The 12,610-nt window shown below is 45.3% G+C and overlaps 1 protein-coding gene across 1 annotated transcript in view; it reads right to left on the bottom strand.

The window, feature by feature from the left end:
* Nucleotides 1–12,610, bottom strand: part of LOC127030059 (maestro heat-like repeat-containing protein family member 2B) — an 87,919-nt gene that overhangs the window by 20,166 nt on the left and 55,143 nt on the right. Inside the window, exons 28-35 of the mRNA XM_050915967.1 lie at nucleotides 11,844–11,967; nucleotides 9,973–10,085; nucleotides 9,140–9,292; nucleotides 7,865–8,019; nucleotides 6,055–6,217; nucleotides 5,411–5,604; nucleotides 1,092–1,229; nucleotides 773–884 (exon numbers count right to left, since the gene is read on the bottom strand). Of these exons, the coding sequence (XP_050771924.1) occupies nucleotides 773–884; nucleotides 1,092–1,229; nucleotides 5,411–5,604; nucleotides 6,055–6,217; nucleotides 7,865–8,019; nucleotides 9,140–9,292; nucleotides 9,973–10,085; nucleotides 11,844–11,967 (1,152 nt within the window). The remainder of the gene's footprint in view (nucleotides 1–772; nucleotides 885–1,091; nucleotides 1,230–5,410; nucleotides 5,605–6,054; nucleotides 6,218–7,864; nucleotides 8,020–9,139; nucleotides 9,293–9,972; nucleotides 10,086–11,843; nucleotides 11,968–12,610) is intronic.

Genomic DNA, 12,610 nt, shown 5'->3' on the forward strand with positions numbered 1-12,610 from the left:
AGCCTCAAAGCCCAGGTACAGCCCATCCCAGGCATAGATCGATTGTTTTTCTTAGAACCAGATGAGTCCCTAAGATAGTTGCTTAGCATAAGTGGGAAATATGATGCAGATCTTAGAGGAAAGAGGTGGAAAGAGAGGATGGTCCAGCAGTTATCACACTAGCCTAGGATTTAGGAGACCCAGCTTCCATTTCCTGTTCCCTCAAAGACTTCCTGGGTGATCTTAGGCAAATCACTTAGCCCTTCTGTGTATCAGCTCCCTGCCTGTAAAATAGGAATAAGAGTGCTTCCCTACCTCCCAGGAGTGTTGTGGGGATGCATACATACATTAATGAGTTTTGAGGTACTCAGATACTACAGTAATGAGAACCTATGATAGATGTGAATGTATTTGTATGTTGCTTGTTTTATAGTATTAAGACACTAGGTTCATTCCGAAGATCTGCTGAGCTAAACCAAAATCAGGAGCTGTTGGTTAGTATCAGCACTAGGACTTGGCAGAAGAGTTCCAGGAATCCAAACTCTGTATCTCTCTCAGCCAGCCCCTGTGGTTGTGTAGCTAGTATAGGCAATGACAGCAATACAAATATCAGAGAGAGAACGACTCCGAAAGGTAGAATGAAGTTCCTTGTCAGGTTTCCATATAAAGGGGGACCCATTCTACTATCTAAAATGACAATTACTCCTATGAACTGAACTGTACAACTCCCGAAAGAAAGGCAAACAGACAATGGTCTAATGGTGAAACTGCTCTTCAGAGCCCGCTGTCTTACCTGGGCAAGGAAAGCTGTGCCCGTGACTCGGTAGTTTTCTGTCGGGGAATTCACCCAGGGGAGGAGGTTCTGGATGATCTCAGGTGTTACTAGTTCAGATCTTAGCAGAACACTGGAAGGCAAAAGAAACTGCTTATGGGGTCGATTGCACACTTCAAAAACTCAGCTGCTCTGAGCAGACAGTCTGATATCTATGAGTGGGAGCTGTGTGTTTCCACCCAGGGCACTCCCCACAAAGCTATAAACTGGAGGTTCCCTCTCAGCCACTTTATTTGCTACTGATTCCCAAGGATAAAATGATGCCTCCTAGATCTCTTACCTCACCAGCAGACACACTCCCTCATGGTGAGTCTGGGGGTTTTCAAGCAGAATCCACGTTCTCTGCTCCCTGAGTTCTCTCATCAGTCTCGCATTCCCAACTTTGAAAAGCACAGATTCTAATGCTTGGACAGAAAACCTGGGGAAAGAGAGGCACAGAACTGCAGCAATTGGTAGGAAGGTGCAGCCTGAACAGAGTCAGGAAACCCCGGTTATTTGTCAGATCTGCTGTTCATCGACAGTTCATCCATTGGCAATATCCTGGACAGCAGCGTTCCTGGAAGGACTTGATGCCGAGAGGTAAGTTTCAGTCTCATACATCTCATATAACTAGTTTTGCTAGGGACAAAATTTTGCAGTCATTTTTCCCTTTCTGCATGGAGCATGGGCACTAAGACTACAATGATATGGAAAAAATACATGATCAGGACCCAAAAACTGGGGGCACAGAGTGTGGTGATCACTAATGGACATTTTGGGGTGATATCTCCAGATATGATGTGACAGAGTGCTGAGGGTTTGCACTTGAGTCAGCATTCTGGTGACCATTAGTACTAATTCAGTTCCTCACAGAAGGCCTAATTGGTCAGAGGTGTACCTGATTACGAGGTCTGACTGGGGCTAGTGAGTCATGGAACCAATCATTCCATTAACAGGGAAACTGTGTAAAAGGACATGGGCAGGAGCCCTTTGAGGGGAACAGACAGAGAAAGAAACTTGGGTGACCAGATGTTCCAATATCTTTATCTTATACAGGTGCCTATTACTCCCAACCCCCTGTCCTGATTGTTCACACTTGCTGTCTGGTCACCCTAAGAGAAACAAAAAGAGAAAAAGCTGAGAGAGCCTGACAAAATGAGGTCTCTGAGTGGAAATACCTTACTCCCCATTTTGGAGAAGAGTTTAGAAAGTTGAGATACAAGATAAAGGTGCTATGTACTGGTAGGGGGATTAAATAGACTATACGTTGATGCTTACAAACAAGAAAGTCTCAAGGTTTGTAGAAGATGTAAGGGTGCAACAGCCCTCTCTGTCACAGCAGGGGGCTCATCAGGGATTTCCCTGTTATCTATGCAAATGGAGAGCCTGCTGGAGAAGCCAGGGTAGAGGTTTGGCAGTCCGGGTGATGGAGGGAACACATTGAAATGGATGGCGAAGAAGCAAGGAGAAGTGTAGAACAGGGGTTCTCAACCTTTCTGTTTCTGAGCCTCCCCCCACCCCCAACATGCTATAAATACTCCATGGCCCAGTTCCAGGCCTCGGCCCTGCCAGGCATCAGAGTTTGGGGCTCCTGGCTTTGGATTTTAACTGCACAGGGTGCAGGGGCTCGGGACTTTAGTGCAGGTCCTGGGCCTCAGGGCTCCAGCCTGGCTGGGCTCAGAGCTTCAGCTTTCTGCCCTGAGCCCCAACTAGTCTAATGCCAGCCCTGCTTGGCAGACCCCCTAAAACTGGCCTGGTTGAGAACACCCTACAGACCTTCCAACAATCCCACCATGCAGAAGAACAGCCTTTGCTTGCCTGGTAGGTTTAACAGCAAAAGAGCCTTCAAGAAGTGATATAGGAGCAAGCCCAGATCTGGCAACAACTCCTCCAAAGTCTGGCAAGTCCTGTGACAGGAAATGGAAACCAGGCACAGGAGATCAGACTCTGTAAAACGAGACATGCAAACAACCCTGATGTGGTTTTGGTTACTCTTAAAGGAGCAGCAGCGAGAACTCATAGGGACAGAACAATGTGGGCCCTTTGACTGACACCCTATTTAACTGGGGAAGCACATATATGGCTCTTAGTGATTAGCGAGCAAGAGATTATGACATGATTAAAGCAGCCATGCTGGACTAGGTGGGGCGTGTCCATAGAAAAGTACTGCCAGAAATGGAGAGTTGAAAGATGGATTGAGGGATTATCCTTCTGGGCATTTGGATAGAAATTGAAAGATTGGGCCACTCACTGGTAAGGCCAGATACTCAAACGGGGGGGAGATTCTGGAAGTTTCTTCAGAGTCTCCCTGAGCATACTTGAGTATGGGTTACGTGGCGCCAGCCAGTTAAAGTTACAGAGGCATTTGCAGAGACGGACATTCCCAGAGTGAGCCAGTGGTTTAAGGGACTAGATCTGAGAAGGAGCAGAGAGCCTCCAGATGGGAAGGGCAGCAAGAAGAAGAGGGAGGAGCCTCAAGGAACTGTAGTGGGAGCTTGGCCTGCAGTGTGCTTCTGACATGGACGTGAAGGACAGCTAAAAAGAGACTGTCCTAAAATGGACTGTGAATTTGCACAGCTTTGTGGCAGGGACAAGACTCCCAGGCAGGGAAGAAAAAAGAAAGTAGCTACCGTACCGGTATGGGTAGGGAGGAGCCACCAAAGGGAATAATGGACACAGCTTCATCCTGCTTGCTGATCAGGCAGGAGTTAGTGAAACCCCACTGGACACTTCCCAGAGGTAGGATCAAAACTGAATATGTCCATGGGGACAATATGTTCTGCCCAATGGCAGAGGTGACTCTGGAAATCAAGGGGAAGTTTAGGCAGAAACATGTAGGGGCAGTGGATGGATTGCCCCACTGCCTTCTGCTGGGCATGGACTGGGATCCCTTTGTAACCGGGGCACCAAGGCATGTGTGGAGGCCTAGAAGGGTGGAACTAAAACCGGCAGGGCCAGGTGAAGAGGAAATATATGTAAAGGAGCTGGAGGAACCTAGACACAAAAGTACAAGCCACAGAGAAGGTGAGGATGGAGAAGTCCCCTGAGAGACAAGAGGGAGGAGAGAGAAAACAAAAAAGTCAAGAGTAAAGGTGACTGAAGATCATCCACTGGGGTCAAACAGTCAGCAGATCCCTGACCACCAGGATCTCAGGAGCCGGCATCCCGAGAACACTTTGGAGGGACTCCGAGCAGTCTGTGTTCATGGAAGAGGCTGGGGCATAGCATACCACCGCATCACATAGAGGTACCTAAATCTGTCCTGCGCATGGGCCAACAGCACGAGCAGAATATACACTTGTGTCTGCAGCGCCAGCAATCACACGGCTAGGTAGCCATCCATGGGAACAAATTCAAGTTTTGTGGACAAAACTTAGGCACCCATGCTTGAAAACCTGACTCACTGTGGCCATTACATAAGATCAGCCTTACTGGGTCAGTCCAATGGTCCATCTAGTCCAGTACACTGTCTTCCAACAGTGGTCAATGCCAGCTTCTTCAGAAGAAATGAACAGAACAGGGCAATCGTGAAGTGATCCAATCCTCGTTGTCCAGTCTCAGCTTTTGGTGGTCAGAGGCCTAGGGACACCCAGAGCATGGGGTTGCATCCCTCACCATCTTGCCTAATAGCCACTGACGGACCTGTCCTCCATGAACTTGTCTAATTCTTTTCTTAACCCAGTTATACTTTTGACCTTTACAACATTCCTTGGCAATGAGTTCCACAAGTTGACTGTGTGTTGTGTGAAATAGTACTTCCTTATGTTTATTTTATACCTGCTGCCCATCCATGAACAGAATTTAGATCCTGGTTTCCAAGGAAAAGTCAGAGACATTATAAAACCAGGAAGTCTGTAATTTGAGCACCTTGTTGGCTCGGAATAAAGAAACGCAATAACAATAGAAACTAATAATGTTGTGAGGTTGGTGGGAAATGTACATTAATGGGCTACCAGAGCTGAAATCAACTGATGATACAGGAATCTCTTACTGTTAACTGGGGACGGGCACAGAGAGTGGGTGCCGAGTGGTCTGGTATGTACATTCTAGTTCACTAAAAGATTGCCATATGAGTCTCAAATAAAAGCCCATGTCACCAATATCATTGTGAAATGCTTCTATAGATGCTGTGGAAAGAGCCACGCATATGCATTGAAAATTACATTCTTATGATCTGTGTCTAGGGACTAGTTACCAGAAAAGCTGAAAAAATGGTTTTCTTTCAGGCAAGAAATGTTTCTCCTACCTGTTTGTTTACATGTAAATTAAGCATGTAGGAGTCACAATCAGTTCAGAAGGACTGTGAGAACTTCAAAGAAAGAAAAGTAACGGGGTGGGGACCCAATTTTGGAGAACACATCAAAGGTTTGCTCTAGTATATTTGAGGGACAAAGAAGACACTCTGGCATCTTTCACTTAGGAAGCAGATGGACAGCGGGGTAACTATCAGGCTTGGGTGAGAAACATCTTTAGACAGGAGGTTAACCTGTTGGTTAAGTTTAGTCTCTAGGAGCATGTTATGATTTCATTATATGTGTAACCATAATCTTGGGAACTCCTGGGGAGTGTCACACAACTCTATTGGAATTCTCTTTGTTTCTCTCCCTTCCTTCTAATTACCGGCAAGGGTTGCCTTCAGTATGTTGTCGGTCTCTTTGGCCTAGGCTCGGGCTGCTGATCACTGGCAAAGGCATCTTTTGGCCTAAGGTTCGGCTGACCTGCTGCAGGAGAACAGGAAACAACTCTGGGATCAGCTCCTGCACGGCTTTGCTCGACTGCAATGCTGACACCACCTGAAAGATGGCACATGTTGCCTGAAAGGAAAGCATGGTAAAAAATGAGATCTCCTCCCAACACCATCACGCCCTCTCTCCCCTTCTGATATCTGCTCTACTAAATTCTCACTTCTGCCAGTAACTTGAATGACTGCGAGCAACTCCCTTAACTCATGGCTCAGTTTCCCACGTCTATAAAAATGTGTATGACCTACCAAGGCATGATGTGAGTCCTAAGGAATATTTGCAAAGCACTGTGAGAAACCTGGTTCAAAGACTTTCTTATTGCCAGATGTTATTAAGTAAATCAGCCACGTACTCTAAACCTGCCGTATTTGTTCCACAGACAGCAGAGCTGGACTCAAGGAAACAGTACATCAGAGGAGAAGTGCCCACACAGCAATATTCTACCACATTTCTAGCTTTCCATCAGCAGGATTGTCACAGGACAGAGGAAAGCCTGAAAGACGAGTCTGTCACCTAACTTACTGAGAGAGGTTCAGCAGCTGCCAAATGCCTGTCAGTTTCAGTCTCTGAGGTGACGCTTCCTTCTTGGCTTGTTGAAGTCTTTATTTTTTCTATTAGGACCTGTAGGACTTGAGTGGCAAGCAAGGGGTCTTCCCCCAGAGATCTCCACAGTTCAGTGGTGTCACTGCAATTTAATAGAAGTTACATGTAAACCCTGGACACTTTTGTGGCTCAGACTGAATGCATCATATTTAAGTAAAGACCAAATTATCTCCTTGCCTATGATGAGAAAGTTAGGAGTGCTATCCTCCTTTAATGCTCTTCCTGTTTAAATATTGGAGTTTCCAGTTACAGAACTAGGTTAAGTGACATAGTCTTACTGCAGCCTAACCATTAATACTAGACTTCAGAAGGACAGGACACAGAGAGCCAACCTCAGTTCCTGTTTTCCCACTTCCCAGTAAATATGGACCTGTGAGTATGTGGCTTCCAAAGATCTAGGGTTTGGAAGGCAAGTTAATGAAAGAAAAGCCACATTCCTACTAACTGGACATACAACTATGAGAACGAATATTCATAGCCATCTTAGGTCCCCTTTACAAAGTGTGTCCCTACCCTCTGTTTGCCAGAAGCTGGGACTGAGCAACAGGGGATGGATCACTTGAGATTTACCTGTTCTGTTCATTCCCTCTGGGGCATGTGGCACTGGCCACTGTTGGAAGACAAGATACTGGGCCAGATGGACCTTTGGTTTGACCCACTATGGCCATTCTTATGGTCTTAGATTCCAGCACTGGTAACTGATAACTCAATTGGGAATCTTTAAATGAAATCATGGATCTGCTTCCAGCTCAGTTTTAAATACGAAGGATGGCAATTCTATTCTAGCAGCCACACCCTCACTGATACCAAACGGAGCCCTGATGATAATATTGCCCCTATTCTTTGTAATCAGCCAGTGATTGGACTTGAAGCTGTCATGCTACCAGGAAATCAACAGCCACTGCTAATTTCCAGAGTGAGGTCAATTCAGGTGTCTAGAGAGCAAGGCCAGGTTCCAGGCACCAGCCCAGCAAGCAGCTGCTTAGGGTGGCCAATGGCGAGTGGCGGCATGTCTGGGTCTTCGGTGGCAATTCGGCAGCTGGTCTCTCACTCCCCCTCGCAGGAGCGGTGTCAGGGTTTTTGGCGCCCTAGGTGCAGGGCTGGCTCGCAGGTCCTGCGGCTCTGGTGGACCTGCCGCAGGCATCCCTGCGGAGGGTCCGCTGGTCTCGCGGCTCCAGTGGACCTGCCGCAGGCGTGCCTGCAGATGCTCCACCAGAGCCGCGGGACCAGGTCCACCGGAGCAGTCTGCCGCCCTCCAAATCCTGGCGCCCTAGACTACTGTCTAGGTGACCTAAATGAAAGCGCCGGCCCTGCCCTCTCGGAGCGAAGGACCAGCCGTTGAATTGCCGCCGAAGACGAAGCGGCAGTGGCAGAGGTGCAGATCGCGATCACAGCATTTTTTTTTCCTTTTTGCTGCTTAGGGCAGCAAAAACTCTGGAGCCGGCTCTGCTAGAGAAGTAGATGTTTCCAACAATCCACTCCAGTTATACTAGTAAGGATCGGTCTTTAGGATGTCAAAGAAGTTATGAATTAATGGAAACAGTATGACACTTAATTTCTCTCCGCACCCCACTTAACATGCTCTTGGACCTTCCTGCAGAAAGACCAAGGCTATTAACCGTCAGGAATTATCCCAAACTGTCTGCTGCTTAAATGAGCCCTACAGCTCCCAGTAAAGCTGTAGGATCGATCTTTTACCAAGATAACTGCAATAGGTAGCGGTATATACCGGTTCATCGGCAGACGTTTTCTGAGGAGGCTGGAGATCACTGCCTCTAGATGATGATGAGCTAGAATGGACACTGCCTCCAGAAGGAACTGCCTCAAGCTGGCCTCCTTGATACTAAGCATGTGGCTATATATTATATTCAGAATAGCTGGCACCTGGAAGGAACAAAACCAAAAAGAAATGTCCCTTTTTCTTTCTCTCTATTCAGTCTACAGAATCAAAAACTTTATTTAGCCATTTGCTGCTTTTTTCGAAATTCCTCAAGAAACAAACATTCAAATATGTCCGCGTAACTTTAACCCACAACAATTGCCCACACTTGGCTGTAAAGATTAACACTGACACGCAAATATACGTACCAGGTAAGTTAATGGGGTGGTGCCCAGCTATGCATTAAATAAACCAGTTCGCATGCACAAAAGAAGGCTTTGCTTGCCCAGATTTTGCAGGTGTGATTTAAGCAGCCAAATCTGATCATTTGCCTTGAAGGATGCAGAGTTCATAAACAACCACAAGCACAAAACATGCAAGTGCTTTAAACACAGTGTGCAAATGCCTGGGACTATGAACAGGCAATGACCTCTCATATTCATTCCTAGCCCTTAACATCTTCAAAACACTGTGCAAACATGGCAGTTCTGCTGTGAGGGTTCCCTGTCCTGAGGCCTTTCACCAGCCTTGTTAGAAGATTTGTGGAGTGCTCCTTTCATCTAGCCCTAACGCACTGGGCTCCGGAATAAAGCATATAAATAGTGGATCCCAAAGACACTCTAGTTTTCTCCATCCCTCCTTTTATTCTTAAAGGGTACGTCTACACAGCAAAAAAACATACCACAGCAGTGTAAAAGTGTTGCTGTTCGTGCTCGGGCTGGAGCCCTGGCTCTGAAACCTGGCAAGAGGGTGGGTCTCAGAGCCCAGGCTCCACACTCACTGAGAATGACTACAGGGCTATTTTTATTCAGGTAGCCCTTAGCCATAGGCCTCCTAAGAACTGGATGCCTCCAAGTGCCAGTCATTCTGTCTTCTTGTTTTTTCCCCAGAGTCTGTTTTTTCAAGCCTTTCTTGGCTGAATACTGTGTAAACAAGCTAGACAAATAAATAATTAACCACCTTCCTTTTCCCCTGGATTCTTTCTGTCTACTGCTATTGATTCTGCCATTGCCTATCTTAGGGTAGGAACAGAGATGGAATCGACTCTGTGTCCGAGGGGGAGAAACAGCAAAGATCTAAAAGCCTAGAGTTTTGGCAGGAAACCTCTCCAGTTTCCCGTTTTACCTGGTCCAGCATGGCATCTCCACACTCCTTTAGGATGATCTTCATCCATAGCCCAGCTGCCGTGGCACAGGTGGGGTTAGCAGACAGCATACTGTCCATTGTGGCCTCAATAAAGTCTGCAGCCTGTTCGGAAGGGAAGTACTCACTAACAATCTGGGAACAAAGCAAAAACAGGAGAGACTGCAATGATGTTTGGCTCCAGCACTTTTAAAAATGGAGGCCTAATATCTCCATGGAAAAAGTTCTATGAATCAGCATATTGTTAATTAGTCTTATGTCCAGCTAGCCATTTGGGATTCAAATTCTTTCAATAGTCTATATACTACATTTTTGTATTCTACACTAATGATATCAGGTTCAAGGCAAAGCCTCTGTTGCACAGTTAGCACAACATTGTACTGGATATGCAAGAGGTAAGTTTCCAGTTTGTATTCTCTTAGATACACTGCATCTTTTTACAACCTATCAAATGAAGTCAAGAGAGGCATGCACACAAATATAGGCTAAGGCAAACCCGCAAGGTGACAGAATAAAGACTGGGTGGTTTCTCAGCTTGATGTTCCACTAACACAGTTTTTTCTCATGGACGGTTGGATAGGTACATGTGTGTGCATCTGCATGCGCATTTTCATGCACATGCAACATTCTGCGGAATCTGGTTTTTACATGGCATTCATAGCACACATCTATGAAAATCATCGTGCTGGTTACAGGCAACAAATGCCCCATGCCCACAGCTTGCTCAAGTCCAGAAAGGCATCATGAAAGCGTAAATGTAAAATGAACAGTGCCTGGTCACTAGAACATCTGCACAAGTTTTTTGAGTCAGTTACCCTGGCCATTTTGGAAGATGCCTGAAACAGAGCCTCAGGGTCTGGAGCTGTTGTTAGTTCTTCACGGAGACAGCTCAGCTCCTCCTCCACTGACCCGAGGTTCATGGGCTGGCCTGGAGTGGAGAAAAGGAGAAAAAGTACTATAATGATTAATGAAACTGAACCTCTACTGCATGGACATTCGTACAGAAGGATCCATGTGCTATGCTGTTATTAGCACAGTGTAAAATCTTGGCCCCATCAAAGTCAATAGCAAAACTCCTGTTGACTATAATGGAGTCGAGATTACACCCTAAATGTCTGAAAGTTCACAGTAGTGGTATGTTACTGTGACTGATACGGGATTGAACAAGCACCATATTCTGCTTGGAGCAGCTTTCTGGGTGTGTCTGGTTTCAGTAGCCTCTCTGCTCTCAATATTTAAATCTAATCTCATATTCAAGTACAACTCATGCAGGTAGGTGTGAGGTTCCAATGTAGAGGTGAATCCCTCCACCAAAACTCTCATTGTAAAACAGATGGGGATGGACAAAAACTTTGGCAGGAAACCCAGGCTCATCTGTCACTTCTAAACAATGCTGGGATTTCTATGTTGTACATTTAAAAGTTTGGAGTCTCTTATTCTGTTTCTGAATCAGCAACACTGTTTTTTAAGACTGATTAATAATCATTGGAAATAGGGTGACCAGATGTCCCGATTTTATAGGGACAGTCCCAATTTTGGGGTCTTTTTCTTATATAGACTCCTGTGATCCCCCACCCCGTCCCGATGTTTCACATTTGCTGTCTGGTGACCCTAACTGGAAATGCCCTTAAATGATAACCAAGCTCTATCCCATTAGGTGAAAAGAATATCCTACTCCAGGGGTCGGCAACCCTTCAGAAGTGCTGTGCCGGGTCTTCATTTATTCACTCGAATTTCAGGTTTCGCGTGCCAGTAACACATTTTAACATTTTGAGAAGGTCTCTTTCTATAAGTCTATAATATGTAACTAAACTATTGTTACATGTAAAGTAAATAAAGCTTTAAAAATGTTTCAGAAGCTTCATTTAAAATTAAATTAAAATGCAGAGCCCTCCGGACTGGTGGCCAGGACCTGGGCAATGTGAGTGCCACTGAAAATCAGCTCATGTGCTGCCTTCGGCACTCGTGCCATAGGTTGCCTACCCCGTCCTACTCTTTCACAAAGGGGAAAATGGCCTACACTTACTCCAATAGCTTTGACTGTTCATGACAGAGGGCTGCTGGAAGAACTTTTTGTTTAAAGAATTATTCCAGGAAACGCTTCCAATACAGCCAGTGGCAGCGTAAAGAGAATGAAAATGCTTAGTACCAAGGGCTTGTCTACATGAAGATAGTCAAGAAAGCTAATCCAAATTTATTTTCAAAATGCATTAGTTAAACTTCATTAAACACCTATGGGGACACATTTATTTAGAATTCAAGGGGCCTTATTTCAGTTTTATTTTAGTTTAATTCTTGTAATTCACTATAATTAATTCAGAATCAAAGCATCCACATGTGTGTTTAATTCCACTTTATATTTACACCTTTAGTTCACTTGGATTAACTTTCCTTAGTGTCCCTGTGTAGACTAGCCGTAAGGAACTGAGCAGTTATCTACCTGGTGCAGACCATTTATTATTTGTACAGTTCCCAGAAGTGTGCTAGGCTCTTTACACATCATAATTGTCTCTTCTAATGAGGTATCTACAAGATGCCCACCACTCTATTATCTAAGTGCCAACAGACAGGACAGAAAGAACTAGACAGGCAGAAAAATGGACATTACAACAGTGAAAGAAGGTGAAGAATTACTTATACCTGCTTATGGTGAAGAATTACTTATACCTGCTAATAGTCTCCTCACCTTGCATACTGAGAAGGCAACTGATACAGTCAACCACCCACTGACGGGACGTGGCCAGTGAATCACAGCTGTATGGTGCTATTTGTCCAATCAGAGATCCAAACTGATTAAAAGTTTCCTGAGTCTAATTAAAAAAGAATGAAGAATGAATGTTCTCCAGTTGTTCTAGACTTCACTTGCCATCTTTATTGTTGATACCCGTCAGCTCTGTGTTTTTGGGGAACGAGGGCACAGTATCTAGCCTGTGTGACTCATGAAGGACACCCTCACCCTCGTCTCTGTTTGAACCAAAACCAATCAGAGAAAAGGCTTGCAGAGAACAATGAAGGGTTTGGGGAGACACACCTAGACTCCTCCTGACAAGGGTGACAAGATTAAGACATCTCCATTTGCATACAGAATGAAGAACAGAGACAACTCTCCTAGCCTCAACTGCATGAAAAATGGAATAGGGATAAAATGAAGAACAGAGAACCGCACTGAACTCTGGGACCAGAAAAGCAGGAATGCATTGAATCATGGGAATCCCTGCTCCAGATGCTAATGAACCTGTGCCTGCACACACCCAGCTCAGCAATTATCAGACCAATTCTAGTAATAAATCTTTGACTCATATTCCAAAATACTGAAGCAGCCTAGTTGCCTTGTGAGCTCCTCAGGAGAAAACAACACCCATAGCCAAGAGTGATTAGCTCCTATTGTCTAGCCTAAAGAAAACCCTTGAGCCATCAGTTTACCCATAAACAAATCTAGTGTTCTCCCTTGAA

Source organism: Gopherus flavomarginatus, chromosome 10 (assembly GCF_025201925.1).
Source record: "Gopherus flavomarginatus isolate rGopFla2 chromosome 10, rGopFla2.mat.asm, whole genome shotgun sequence".
NCBI classification, from domain to species: Eukaryota; Metazoa; Chordata; order Testudines; family Testudinidae; genus Gopherus; species Gopherus flavomarginatus.